General features: G+C 48.5%; 1 protein-coding gene across 1 annotated transcript; it reads right to left on the reverse strand.

Moving 5' to 3' along the window:
• Positions 1-59: 59 nt before the first annotated feature.
• Positions 60-8,882, reverse strand: LOC112261985 (gap junction alpha-10 protein-like). The gene is made up of 2 exons (XM_024437648.2): positions 8,711-8,882; positions 60-2,440 (listed from the first exon to the last, which is right to left on the reverse strand). Exon 2 carries the CDS (start codon positions 2,396-2,398, stop codon positions 785-787), a length of 1,614 nt encoding a protein of 537 aa, XP_024293416.1. The 5' UTR covers positions 2,399-2,440; positions 8,711-8,882; the 3' UTR covers positions 60-784.
• Between the last annotated feature and the right edge of the window lie 3,432 nt (positions 8,883-12,314).

The raw sequence follows: 12,314 nt of genomic DNA on the forward strand, positions 1-12,314 counted from the left end.
TATATCTAAATAATAACCCATCAAAGACGATGACAAAAAGTGATTTTCAGTTTTAGTAAATAAGCATTTAATGTCATGAATTAAGATTGTATATCAAACAACTACACACTCATAAGAATCTATTGTTGAATGTTTAACTTAAAAAAGTTCAAACTAAATAATAGGTTTATAAAATTGAATGCTCTATATAAGCATATAAAAGTTTTTCCAAGGACAAGATGACATTTTCCATGGTTTGCATACTCACCAACATTCATTTATCACAACAATTTTAAGTGCTCACACTTCACACGTTCCTCTTGATGTGCACAATCATTTTCCCTTTCTGCCACAATCAACCACATACAATGTCACTCATTTGGAGATTGTAGGCATTTTAATGAGGTGCTTTGAATTTAAAATACACTGGGGAAACAGCACTGCCTATGACCACATGTGACTTGGCATGGGTTGGTGGCTGTTTTTGGCCCAATTTAATCTGGAGAGCCAATCAATGATGGGCGCAGTGCTATTTATCTATTTATCTCCTGTGTGTTGTTTCACTCGTAGGAAACTCCTGGGTCTATTTTTGCTCTCGTCCCTCTTCACTTTTTCATGATAGAGGAGATGTCCAAGAATACACTCTGAAAGAGAGAGAACATGTGGGATTGAGAGAGGCTAGATAACACATTGACACTTATCATCATGACTTTCTATCTGCAAGATTTCAAAAATATGTATGCAGTCTCTAAAAAGGTACCTATTGCAGCTTTACTGGGCAAATCTAGACAAAATATTCACAACGTTAGCATTCCCTGTCTCCCTTCTTCTCTCTTTCACTGTTTCTCCTAGTTACAGTGGTGAAATCTTTCACCACCAGGTCAGATGCTGCCTGTCTCTTGGCTCTACTTGCCATTGACATTCTCCTTCCAGGGGGTGGCATCATTGGCATGTCCACCATGTCGCCCAGCTCGGAATCTGAGCTCCGTGGAGAGTTGCTACTGTAATCACTGATGGTGGACATGCTCTCAGAGGGCATACGAGATTTGAAGCTTTGCTTCCTTCCTGGGTTGGGTAAGATGAAGTCGCTGCCCATGGAGTCCCTCCTCTCCTCCTCCAGGTCTGTGTCCCTCAGAGCCAAGCTGGGTCTGTGTGTTGTCATGATGCTGGGTCTGTGCGTTGCCATAGACACTACTTCCATGTGGCTGGGCTGGTAGTGGTCTTGGGGGTGTAAGTTGGGGTCCTCATGGATCGACTGGCCCTGCAGGTTCCTGGGCCCACTATCCCCATTCAAGACAGCTCCTCTATTTGCTCGAGGGAGCTGGTCCACCATGACGGTGGTTTGTTTCTCTGGGGCTCCCTGGAGGTGCAGGGTCTGGATCATCCCCTGGCTGGGCTCACATTGTTGAAGCTGCTGCTGCTGGTATTGCTGATGAGGCTGGAGGCCAGTGCAGTTGGCAAGATAATGGCCTGGAGCCATGCTGTTGTGCCTGGGCACCTCATGGTTAGGTATGTAGTGGGGAGGTGGGTCCATTGGGTCCAGGTCCTTCTCAGGAATTACTTTGAAGATGGTCTGAGTCAGCGGCCTGTTGTGAGGAGACAGGTTCCTCATCACACACAGATGCTGTATCGTCACATTCTTCTTCAGCTTGTAAATCAAATTGTCATTGTCTGCTGGGTACTTGTCTCCCTTCAGAGTCTGTTTGATTTTCCTGATGCCCAGGTGGGAAATCTCCATGAGGTTCAGGAAGAGAGACACCCCGGCGATGACGATCATGAACACCATGAACACTGTTTTCTCCGTGGGCCTGGACACGTAACAGTCCACACTGTTGGGGCAAGGCATTCTCTCGCATTTATACAAAGGCTCCAGTCCAATGCCATACAGGATATACTGGCCCATGATGAAGCCCACCTCCACCACGGAGCGTGTTAGGATATGGATGACGTACGTCCGCAGCAGGGACCCTCTCAGTGGAGCCTTCTTCACCTTCCTCTGCTCCTCCAGCCTCTTCAACTCCTTCTCAATGCACTTGTGCTCCTCCACCAGCGCCTCCATCTCCCCCAGCTCTGCCTTCAGCTGGACCTTCCGCCGGTGCCTCTCCTTCTCCAGGGCGCGCAGGCGGTAGAGCGCGTGGCCCATGTAGACGAGGGAGGGTGAGGACACAAAGATGACCTGCAGGACCCAAAAGCGGATGAGGGAGATGGGGAAGGCCTGGTCGTAACAGACGGTCTTGCAGCCCGGCTGGTCCGTGTTGCAGATGAATTCGCTCTGCTCATCATTCCACACGTCCTCGGCCGCCACTCCCAGCACCAGCATGCGGAAGATGAGGAGGATGGTGAGCCAGATCTTTCCTACGATGGTGGAGTGGACATGTACTTCCTCCAAGATGCTGCCCAGCAGGTTCCAGTCCCCCATGGTCTCACAGCTCACTGGTCTCTACTGCAACATGTCCTCACACTGGAGAGAGAGAGAGACCAGATGGATTTATTATGCATTTATTTTCTGTTAACAGTTAGTTTATAACTACAATTGAAAACATACAATGTTTATAATCATCATGCAATGGATGGCGGGCAGTGGAAGGATAGGGCAGTGGAAGGTCAGCACAGTGGAATGATAGGGCAGTGGAAGGATAGGGCAGTGGAAGGATAGGGCAGTGGAAGGATAGGGCAGTGGAAGGATAGGGCAGTGGAATGACACGGCAGTGGAATGATAGGGCAGTGGAAGGATAGGGCAGTGGAAGGATAGGGCAGTGGAAGGATAGGGCAGTGGAAGGATAGGGCAGTGGAAGGTCAGCACAGTGGAAGGATAGGGCAGTGGAAGGATAGGGCAGTGGAAGGTCAGCACAGTGGAAGGATAGGGCAGTGGAAGGATAGGGCAGTGGAAGGATAGGGCAGTGGAAGGTCAGTGCAGTGGAAGGTCAGCACAGTGGAAGGATAGGGCAGTGGAAGGTCAGGGAAGTGGAAGGTCAGGGAAGTGGAATGATAGGGCAGTGGAAGGTGGGGGGTCAGTGGAATGTCAGGGTAGTGGAAGGTCAGGGCTTGGAAGATGGGGGCAGTGGAAGGTCATGGCAGTGTAAGGTAGGGGGCAGTGGAAGTTGAGGACAGTGGAAGGTCAGGGCAGTGGAAAGTTAGCCGTTGAAGTTCAGGCAATGGAAGTTCGGAGCAGTGGAAGGTGGGTGCAGTGGAAGGTAAGGACAGTGCAAGGTGGGGCAGTGGAAAGTGGGGGCAGTGGAAAGTGGGGGACAGTGGAAGGTAAGGACAGTCGAAGGTGGGCAGTGGAATGTCAGCCATGGAAGTTCAGGGCAGTGGAAGTTCGGGGCAGTAGAATGTCAGGGCAGTGGAAGGTGGGGGCAGTGGAAGGTAAGGACAGTGCAAGGTAGGGCAGTGGAAAGTGGGGGCAGTGGAAGGTAAGGACAGTTGAAGGTGGGCAGTGGAATGTCAGCCATGGAAGGTCGGGGCAGTGGAAATTCGGGGCAGTGGAATGTCAGGGCAGTGGAAGGTGGGGGCAGTGGAAGGTAAGGACAGTGCAAGGTGGGGCAGTAGAAAGTGGGGGACAGTGGAAGGTAAGGACAGTCGAAAGTGGGCAGTGGAATGTCAGCCATGGAAGGTCGGGGCAGTGGAATGTCGGGGCAGTGGATGTTCGGGGCAGTGGATGTTCGGGGCAGTGGATGTTCGGGGCAGTGGAAGGTGTGGGGCAGTGGAAGGTGAGGGGCAGTGGAAGGTCAGGGCAGTGGACGGTGGGGGCAGTTCAAGGCCAGGGCAGTGGAAGGTGGGGGCAGTGGACGGTGGGGCTTTGGGAGGTGGGGGCAGTGGAAAGTCAGGGCAGTGGAAGGTGGGGGCAGTGGAAGGTCAAGGCAGTGAAAGTTGAGGACAGTGGAAAATGGGGGCAGTGGAAGGTGGGGGCAGTGGAAGTTGAGGACAGTGGAAGATCATGACAGTGGAAGGTGGGGGCAGTGGAAGTTGAGGACAGTGGAAGATCAGGACAGTGGAAGTTGAGGACAGTGGAAGATCAGGGCAGTAGAAGGTCAGGGCAGTGGAAGGTCAGGGCAGTGGAAGGTCAGGGCAGTGGAAGGTCAAGGCAGTGTAAGGTAGGGGGCAGTGGAAGTTGAGGACAGTGGAAGGTCAGGGCAGTGGAAAGTTAGCTGGAAGTTCGGGGCAGTGGAAGGTGGGGGCAGTGGAAGGTAAGGACAGTGCAAGGTGGGGCAGTGGAAAGTGGGGGCAGTGGAAAGTGGGTGGCAGTGGAAGGTAAGGACAGTCGAAGGTGGGTAGTGGAATGTCAGCCATGGAAGGTCGGGCAGTGGAAGTTCGGGGCAGTGGAATGTCAGGGCAGTGGAAGGTGGGGGCAGTGGAAGGTAAGGACAGTGCAAGGTGGGGCAGTAGAAAGTGGGGGCAGTGGAAGGTAAGGACAGTCGAAGGTGGGCAGTGGAATGTCAGCCATGGAAGGTCGGGCAGTGGAATGTTAGGGCAGTGGAATGTCGGGGCAGTGGATGTTCGGGGCAGTGGATGTTCGGGGCAGTGGAAGGTGTGGGGCAGTGGAAGGTGAGGGGCAGTGGAAGGTCAGGGCAGTGGAAGGTCAGGGCAGTGGAAGGTCAGGGCAGTGGAAGGTCAGGGCAGTGGAAAATCGGGGCAGTGGAAGCTCAGGGCAGTGGAAGGTCAGGGCAGTGGACGGTGGGGGCAGTTCAAGGCCAGGGCAGTGGAAGATGGGGGCAGTGGATGGTGGGGCTTTGGGAGGTGGGGGCAGTGGAAAGTCAGGGCAGTGGAAGGTGGGGGCAGTGGAAGGTCAAGGCAGTGGAAGGGCCAAGGCAGTGGAAGTTGAGGACAGTGGAAGGTGGGGGCAGTGGAAGTTGAGGACAGTGGAAGTTGAGGACAGTGGAAGTTGAGGACAGTGGAAGATCAGGGCAGTGGAAGGTGTGGGCAGTGGAAGGTCAGGGCAGTGGAAGATCAGGGCAGTGGAAGATCAGGGCAGTGGAAGGTAGGGCAGTGGAAGATCAGGACAGTGGAAGGTGGTGGCAGTGGAAGTTGAGGACAGTGGAAGATCAGGGCAGTGGAAGGTGGGGGCAGTGGAAGATCAGGGCAGTGGAAGGTCAGGGCAGTGGAAGATCAGGGCAGTGGAAGGTCAGGGCAGTGGAAGGTCAGGGAAGTGGAAGGTCAGGGCATTGGAAGTTCAGGGCAGTGGAAGGTGGGGGCAGTGGAAGGCCAGGGAAGTGGAAGGTGGGGGCAGTGGAAGGTCAGATCAGTGGAAGGTCAGGGCAGTGGAAGGTAAGGGCAGTGGAAGGTCAGGGCAGTGGAAGTTCAGGGCAGTGGAAGGTGGGGGAAGTTCAAGGCCAGGGCAGTGGAAGGTGGGGGCAGTGGACAGTGGGGCTTTGGGAGGTGGGGGCAGTGGAAGGTCAGGGCAGTGGAAGATGGGAGCAGTTGAAGTTAGGGACAGTGGAAGGTCAAGGCAGTGGAAGGTGGGGGCAGTGGAAGGTCAGGGCAGCGGAAGGTGGGGGCAGTGGAAGGTCAGGGCAGCGGAATATGGGGGCAGTGGAAGGTCAGGGCAGCAGAAGGTGAGGACAGTGGAAGGTCAAGGCAGTGGAAGGTGGGGTCAGTGGAAGGTCAAGGCAGTGGAATATCAAGGCAGTGGAAAGTGGTGGTAGTGGAAGTTGAGGACAGTGGAAGGACAGGGAAGTGGAAGGTCGGGGCAGTGGAAGGTCAGAGGAGTGGAAGGTGGGGGCAGTGAAAGGTCAGGGTAGTGGAAGGTGGAGGCAGTGAAAAGTCAGGGTAGTGGAAGGTCGGGGCAGTGGAAGGTCAGAGCAGTGGAAGGTGGGGGCAGTGAGGTGGGGGCAGTGAAAGGTCAGGGTAGTGGAAGGTCAGGAAGTGGCAGGTGGGGGCAGTGAAAGGTCAGGGTAGTGGAAGGTGAGGGCAGTGAAAGGTCAGGGAAGTGGAAGGTGAGGGCAGTGAAAGGTCAGGGAAGTGGAAGGTGGGGGCAGTGAAAGGTCAGGGTAGTGGAAGGTCAGGGAAGTGGAAGATGGGGTTAGTGAAATGTCAGGGTAGAGGAAGGTCAGGGCAGTGAAAGGTCAGGGCAGTGAAAGGTCAGGGAAGTGAAAGGTCAGGGAAGTGAAAGGTCAGGGAAATGAAAGGTCATGGAAGTGGAAGGTCGGGGTAGTGGAAGGTCAGGGTAGTGGAAGGTGGGGGCAGTGGAAGGTCAGGGTAGTGGAAGGTCAGGGTAGTGGAAGGTCAGGGCAGTGGAAGGTCAGGGAAGTGGAAGGTCATGGTAGTGTAAGGTCAGGGTAGTGGAAGGTTAGGGCAGTAAAAGGTCAGGGCAGTGAACGGTCAGGGAAGTGAAAGGTCAGGGTAGTGGAAAGTGAGGGCAGTGAAAGGTCAGGGTAGTGGAAGGTGAGGGCAGTGAAAGGTCAGGGTAGTGAAGGTGGGGGCAGTGAAATGTCAGGGTAGTGGAAGGTGGGGCAGTGAAAGATCAGGGTAGTGGAAGGTGGGGGCAGTGAAAGGTCAGGGTAGTGGAAGGTGGGGGCAGTGAAAGGTCAGGGTAGTGGAAAGTGAGGGCAGTGAAAGGTCAGGGTAGTGGAAGGTCAGGGAAGTGGAAGGTGGGGTTAGTGAAATGTCAGGGAAGTGGAAGGTGGGGGCAGTGAAAGGTCAGGGCAGTGAAAGGTCAGGGCAGTGAAAGGTCAGGGAAGTGAAAGGTCAGGGAAGTGAACGGTCAGGGAAGTGGAAGGTCAGGGAAGTGGAAGGTCATGGAAGTGGAAGGTCGGGGTAGTGGAAGGTCAGGGTAGTGGAAGGTGGGGGCAGTGGAAGGTCAGGGTAGTGGAAGGTCAGGATAGTGGAAGGTCAGGGCAGTGAACGGTCAGGGAAGTGGAAGGTCAGGGAAGTGGAAGGTCAGGGTAGTGGAAGGTCAGGGTAGTGGAAGGTCGGGCAGTCAAAGGTCAGGGTAGTTCGCAGTTTTCTACATCGTACTGGCTGCCTACTTTCTTGTTTACAGAATCAGAATTTAACATCTTTTATTTTGATAAGACAACTGATTTAGAAATCAGCATCATGATGCAGCCAGTAAGAGCACTATATATATAAATATATACAGTGGCAAGAAAAAGTATGTGAACCCTTTGGAATTACCTGGATTTCTGCATAAATTGGTATTCAAATGTTTATCTGATCTTCATTTAAGTCACAACAACAGACAAACATAGTGTGCTTAAACTAATAACACAGAAATGATTGTATTTTTCTTGTCTATATTGAATACATTATTTAAACATTCACAGTGTAGGTTGGAAAAGGTATGTGAACCCCGAGGCTAATGACTTCTCCAAAAGATCATTGGAGTCAGGAGTCAGCTAACCTGGAGTCCAATCAATGAGACGAGATTGAAGATGTTGGTTAGAGCTGCCTTGCCCTAATCAAATTTTTAAAAATTGAGTTTGCAATTCACAAGAAGCATTGCCTGATGTGAACCATGCCTCAAACAAAAGAAATCTCAGAAGACCTACGATTAAGAATGGTTGACTTGCATAAAGATGGAAAGGTTTACAAAAGCATCTCTAAAAGCTTTGATGTTCATCAGTCCACGGAAAGACAACTTGTCTATAAATGGAGAAAGTTCAGCACTGTTGCTACTCTCCCTAGGAGTAGCCGTCCTGCAAAGATGACTGCAAGAGCACAGCGCAGAATGTTCAATGAGGTTAAGAAGAATCCTAGAGTGTCAGCTAAAGACTTACAGAAATCTCTGGAACATGCTAACATCTCTGTTGACGAGTCTACAATGCGTAAAACACTAAACAAGAATGGTGTTCATCGGAGGACACCACGGAAGAAGCCACTGCTGTCCAAAAAAAGCATTGCTGCATGTCTGAAGTTTGCAAAAGTGCACCTGGATGTTCCACAGCGCTACTGACAAAATATTATGTGGACAGATGAAACTACAGTTGAGATGTTTGGAAGGAACACACAACACTACGTGTGGAGAAAAAAAGGCACAGCACACCAACATCAAAACCTCATCCCAACTGTGAAGTATGGTGGAGGGAGCATCATGGTTTGGGGCTGCTTTGCTGCCTCAGGGCCTAGACAGCTTGCTATCATCAACAGAAAAATGAATTACCAAATTTATCAAGACATTTTGCAGGAGGATATTAGGCTATCTGTCTGCCAATTGAAGCTCAACAGAAATTGGGTGATGCAACAGGACAACGACCCAAAACACAGAAGTAAATCAACAACAGAATGGCTACAACAGAAGAAAATAAGTCTTCTGGAGTTCTGACCTCAACCCGATTGAGACGCTGTGGCATGACCTCAAGAGAGCAGTTCACACCAGACATTCCAAGAATATTGCTGAACTGAAACAGTTTTGTAAAGAGGAATGGTCCAAAATTACTCCTGACCATTGTGCAGGTCTGATATGCAACTACAGAAAACGTTTGGTTGAGGTTATTGCTGCAAAAGGAGGGTCAACCAGTTATTAAATCCATGGGTTCACACACTTTTTCCACCCTGCACTGTGAATGTTTACACAGCGTGTTCAATAAAGACATGAAAACGCATCATTGTTTGTGTTTTATTAGTTTAAGACTGTGTTTGTCTATTGTTGTGACCTAGATGAAGATCAGATCAAATTCTATGACTAATTTATGCAGAAATCCAGGTTTTTCCAAAGGGTTCACATACTTTTTCTTGCCAATGTATATATATATATTTTTTTTCAATTTCAAAGCAAAGAAAAACAAGCACTTACATATTAATGGTATGGGGTACTTTCTTTGCCTCTCGATGCGAATCATGTTTCCCAATTGGTATGGTTACCCTATGGAGTTTGAGTCCTTTGCACCGGTCCCAAAAGCACATCTCTCTCTGTCAGTCAGTCCGGCACACAGAGTGACTGTTCTGTGTTCTCCTGTGCTGCAGTTGCACACAGGGTTCACAGGATGTGAGGATTGATCTGCCACCGATGGGAGGGACAATGCCCCATGGCACATCTTGCCAGGCAATTGTAAAGTGTTGCCTGCACCGCCATCCCCCTCCCCCGCCAGCTCCCACACCAACCAACAGTGCCAACCCAGCTAGTGCCCTCTAACCACAAACAATACCCCGCTCGCTGGCAGAGATGATATATTTGTGAATAGTTTTTCTTTCCCACTTCGCCACTTTAGGTATAACAGCAACCCTCCTAATTAGGAGCTTCAGGTATTGCCATTTTGAGCCAAAGTTATGTGAGAGCAGCTATCCCTCATATCTGATTATGAGGGATGTATAATCTATCATAATCTAGAATAATCTTTAAAGCCAGACACACTAGTTAAATTATTAATGTCTGGTTTCATATACTGAACAACAATATAAATGCTACATGTAAAGTGTTGGTCCCATGTTTCATAAACTGAAATAAAAGATCCCAGAATTTATTCATACGCACAAAAAGCTTATTTCTCTCAATTTTTGTGCACAAATTTGTTTACATCCCTGTTGGTGAGCATTTCTCCTTTGCCAAGATAATCCATCCACCTGACAGGTGTGATATTTCAAGAAGCTGATTAAACAGCATGATCATTACCCAGGTGCACCTTGTTAGGGGGACAATTAAATGCAGTAGTTTTATGTGTCGGGGGGCTAGGATCAGTTTGTTATATCTGGAGTACTTCTCCTGTCCTATTCGGTGTCCTGTGTGAATCTAAGTGTGCGTTCTCTAATTCTCTCCTTCTCTCTTTCTTTCTCTCTCTCGGAGGACCTGAGCCCTAGGACCATGCCCCAGGACTACCTGACATGATGACTCCTTGCTGTCCCCAGTCCACCTGACCGTGCTGCTGCTCCAGTTTCAACTGTTCTGCCTTATTATTATTCAACCATGCTGGTCATTTATGAACATTTGAACATCTTGGCCATGTTCTGTTATAATCTCTACCCGGCACAGCCAGAAGAGGACTGGCCACCCCACATAGCCTGGTTCCTCTCTAGGTTTCTTCCTAGGTTTTGTCCTTGCTAGGGAGTTTTTCCTAGCTTCTACACCTGCATTGCTTGCTGTTTGGGGTTTTAGGCTGGGTTTCTGTACAGCACTTTGAGATATCAGCTGATGTACGAAGGGCTATATAAATAAATAAATAAAAATGCCACTCTAAAATGTGCAGTTTTGTCACACAACACAATGCCACAGATGTCTCATGTTTTGAGGGGGTGTGCAATTGGCATGCAGACTGCAGGAATGTCCTCCAGAGCTGTTGCCAAAGAATTTAATGTAAATTGATCTACAATACGCAGCCTCCAAAGTCATTTTAGAGAATTTGACCATGTGTACGGTGTTGGTGAAAGGTTTTCTGATGTCAACAATGTGAACAGAGTGACCCATGGTAGCAGTGGGGTCATGGTATGGGCAGGCATAAGCTACAGACAACAAAATACAATTTTATCAATGTCAATTTGAATGCACAGAGATACTGTGACGACATCCTGAGGACCATTGTCGTGCCATTCATCCTCTGCCATCACCTCATGTTTCAGCATGATAATGCACTGCACCATGACGCAAGGACAAAATTCTGTACACGATTCCAGGAAGCTGAAAATGTCCCAGTTCTTCCATGGCCTGTATACTCACCAGACATGTCACCAATTGAGCATGTTTGGGATACTCTGAATCGACGTGTACGGCAGCGTGTTCCAGTTCCCGCCAATATCCTGCAACTTCGCACAGCCATTGAAGTGGAGTGGGACAACAGTCCACAGGCCACAATCAACAGCCTGATCAACTCTATGTGAAGGAGATGTCACGCTGCATGAGGCAAATGGTGGTCACACCAGATACCGACTGGTTTTCTGATCCACGCCCATACCTTTTTTTTAAAGGTATCTGTGAACAACAAATGCATATCTGTATTCCCAGTCATGTGATATCCATAGATTAGGGCCTAATGAATGCATTTACATTGACTGATTTCCTGATAGGAACTGTAGCTCATGGAAATCTTTGAAATTGTTGCATGTTGCGTTTATACTTATTTTTCAGTCTAGTTAGCTGCTTGGGGAGTTATTAGTTTTTGGAGTGTGTGTGTTCAACCCACTTGATGGTTTGTATGTCGACAGAGAATACCATGGTGCAACATATACTCAATCTATTCAATCCAACTCCTGAATACTTTTGTAGGCTTAGGTTATATTATAATGAGTTAGTAGAATTTGTTCTGATTTGGTTGGTGTGATCTCTATTTTGCTCTGCATTTCAAAGTATTGGTTATGTGCAGTTGAGGTATTGTCTACCAAAAACCACACACCATGCAAACTGAGTTGTATACAAATTTTGGGTTGCAGAGCAATATTTCTAAACTGGTTTTATCCACTGAAAATACACTACCGTTCAAAAGAAGGCCAGACTCCCGGAGTCGCTCCTCACTTTTGACGTTGAGACTGGTGTTTTGTGGATACTATTTAATGAAGCTGCCAGGTGAGGACTTGTGAGGCGTCTGTTTCTCAAACTAGACATTCTAATGTACTTGCTCAGTTGTGCACCGGGGTCTCCCACTCCTCTTTCTATTCTGTTTAGAGCCAGTTTGCGCTGTTCTGTGAATGGAGCAGTACACAGCGTTGAACGAGATCTTCAGTTTCTAAGAAATTTCTCGCATGGAATAGCCTTAATTTGTCAGAACAAGAATATACTGATGAGTTTCAGAAGAAAGGTTTTTGTTTCTGGACATTTTGAGCCTGTAATCAAACCCACAGATGCTGATGCTCCAGGTACTCAACTAATCTAAACAAGTCCAGTTTAATTGCTTCTTTAATCAGAACAACAGTTTTAAGCTATGCTACCATAATTGCAAAAGGGTTTTCTAATGATCAATTAGCCTTTTAAAATGATACCTTGGATTAGCCTACACAATGTGCCATTGCAACACAGGAGTGATGGTTGCTAATAATGGGCCTCTTTGCACCTTTGTAGATATTCCATTCAAAATCAGCCATTTCCAGCTACAATAGTCATTTACAACAGTAACAATGTCTACACTGTCTTTCTGATCAATTTGATGTTATTGTAATGGACAACATTTTTTGCTTTTCTTTCAAGAGGAAGGGTATCTCTAAGCGACCCCAAACTTTTGAACGGTATTGTAAATATATTTAACTCCCCTTCTATATTTTTGGGACTAATGGTGTTCTATACCACACAGCATAACCATGAAGACAAGCAGAGGATCACATACCCTTGTTCTGGAGTTGAACTGTGTGGTTCTGAATGCCAAGCCATACCCATGCTAAGTAACAGTAGGCTACACAATTGTAGTTGAGTTGCTGCTAATGCTACTGCTGCTACTACTGCTGCTGCTGCTACTACTGCTGCTGCTGCTGCTACTGCT

The sequence above is a fragment of the Oncorhynchus tshawytscha genome, linkage group LG11 (genome assembly GCF_018296145.1).
Source record: "Oncorhynchus tshawytscha isolate Ot180627B linkage group LG11, Otsh_v2.0, whole genome shotgun sequence".
Taxonomy (NCBI): Eukaryota; Metazoa; Chordata; class Actinopteri; order Salmoniformes; family Salmonidae; genus Oncorhynchus; species Oncorhynchus tshawytscha.

Bases quoted from the DNA above. Each gene is read 5' to 3' on its own strand.
- LOC112261985 (XM_024437648.2), bottom strand. From the start codon at position 2,398: ATGGGGGACTGGAACCTGCTGGGCAGCATCTTGGAGGAAGTACATGTC.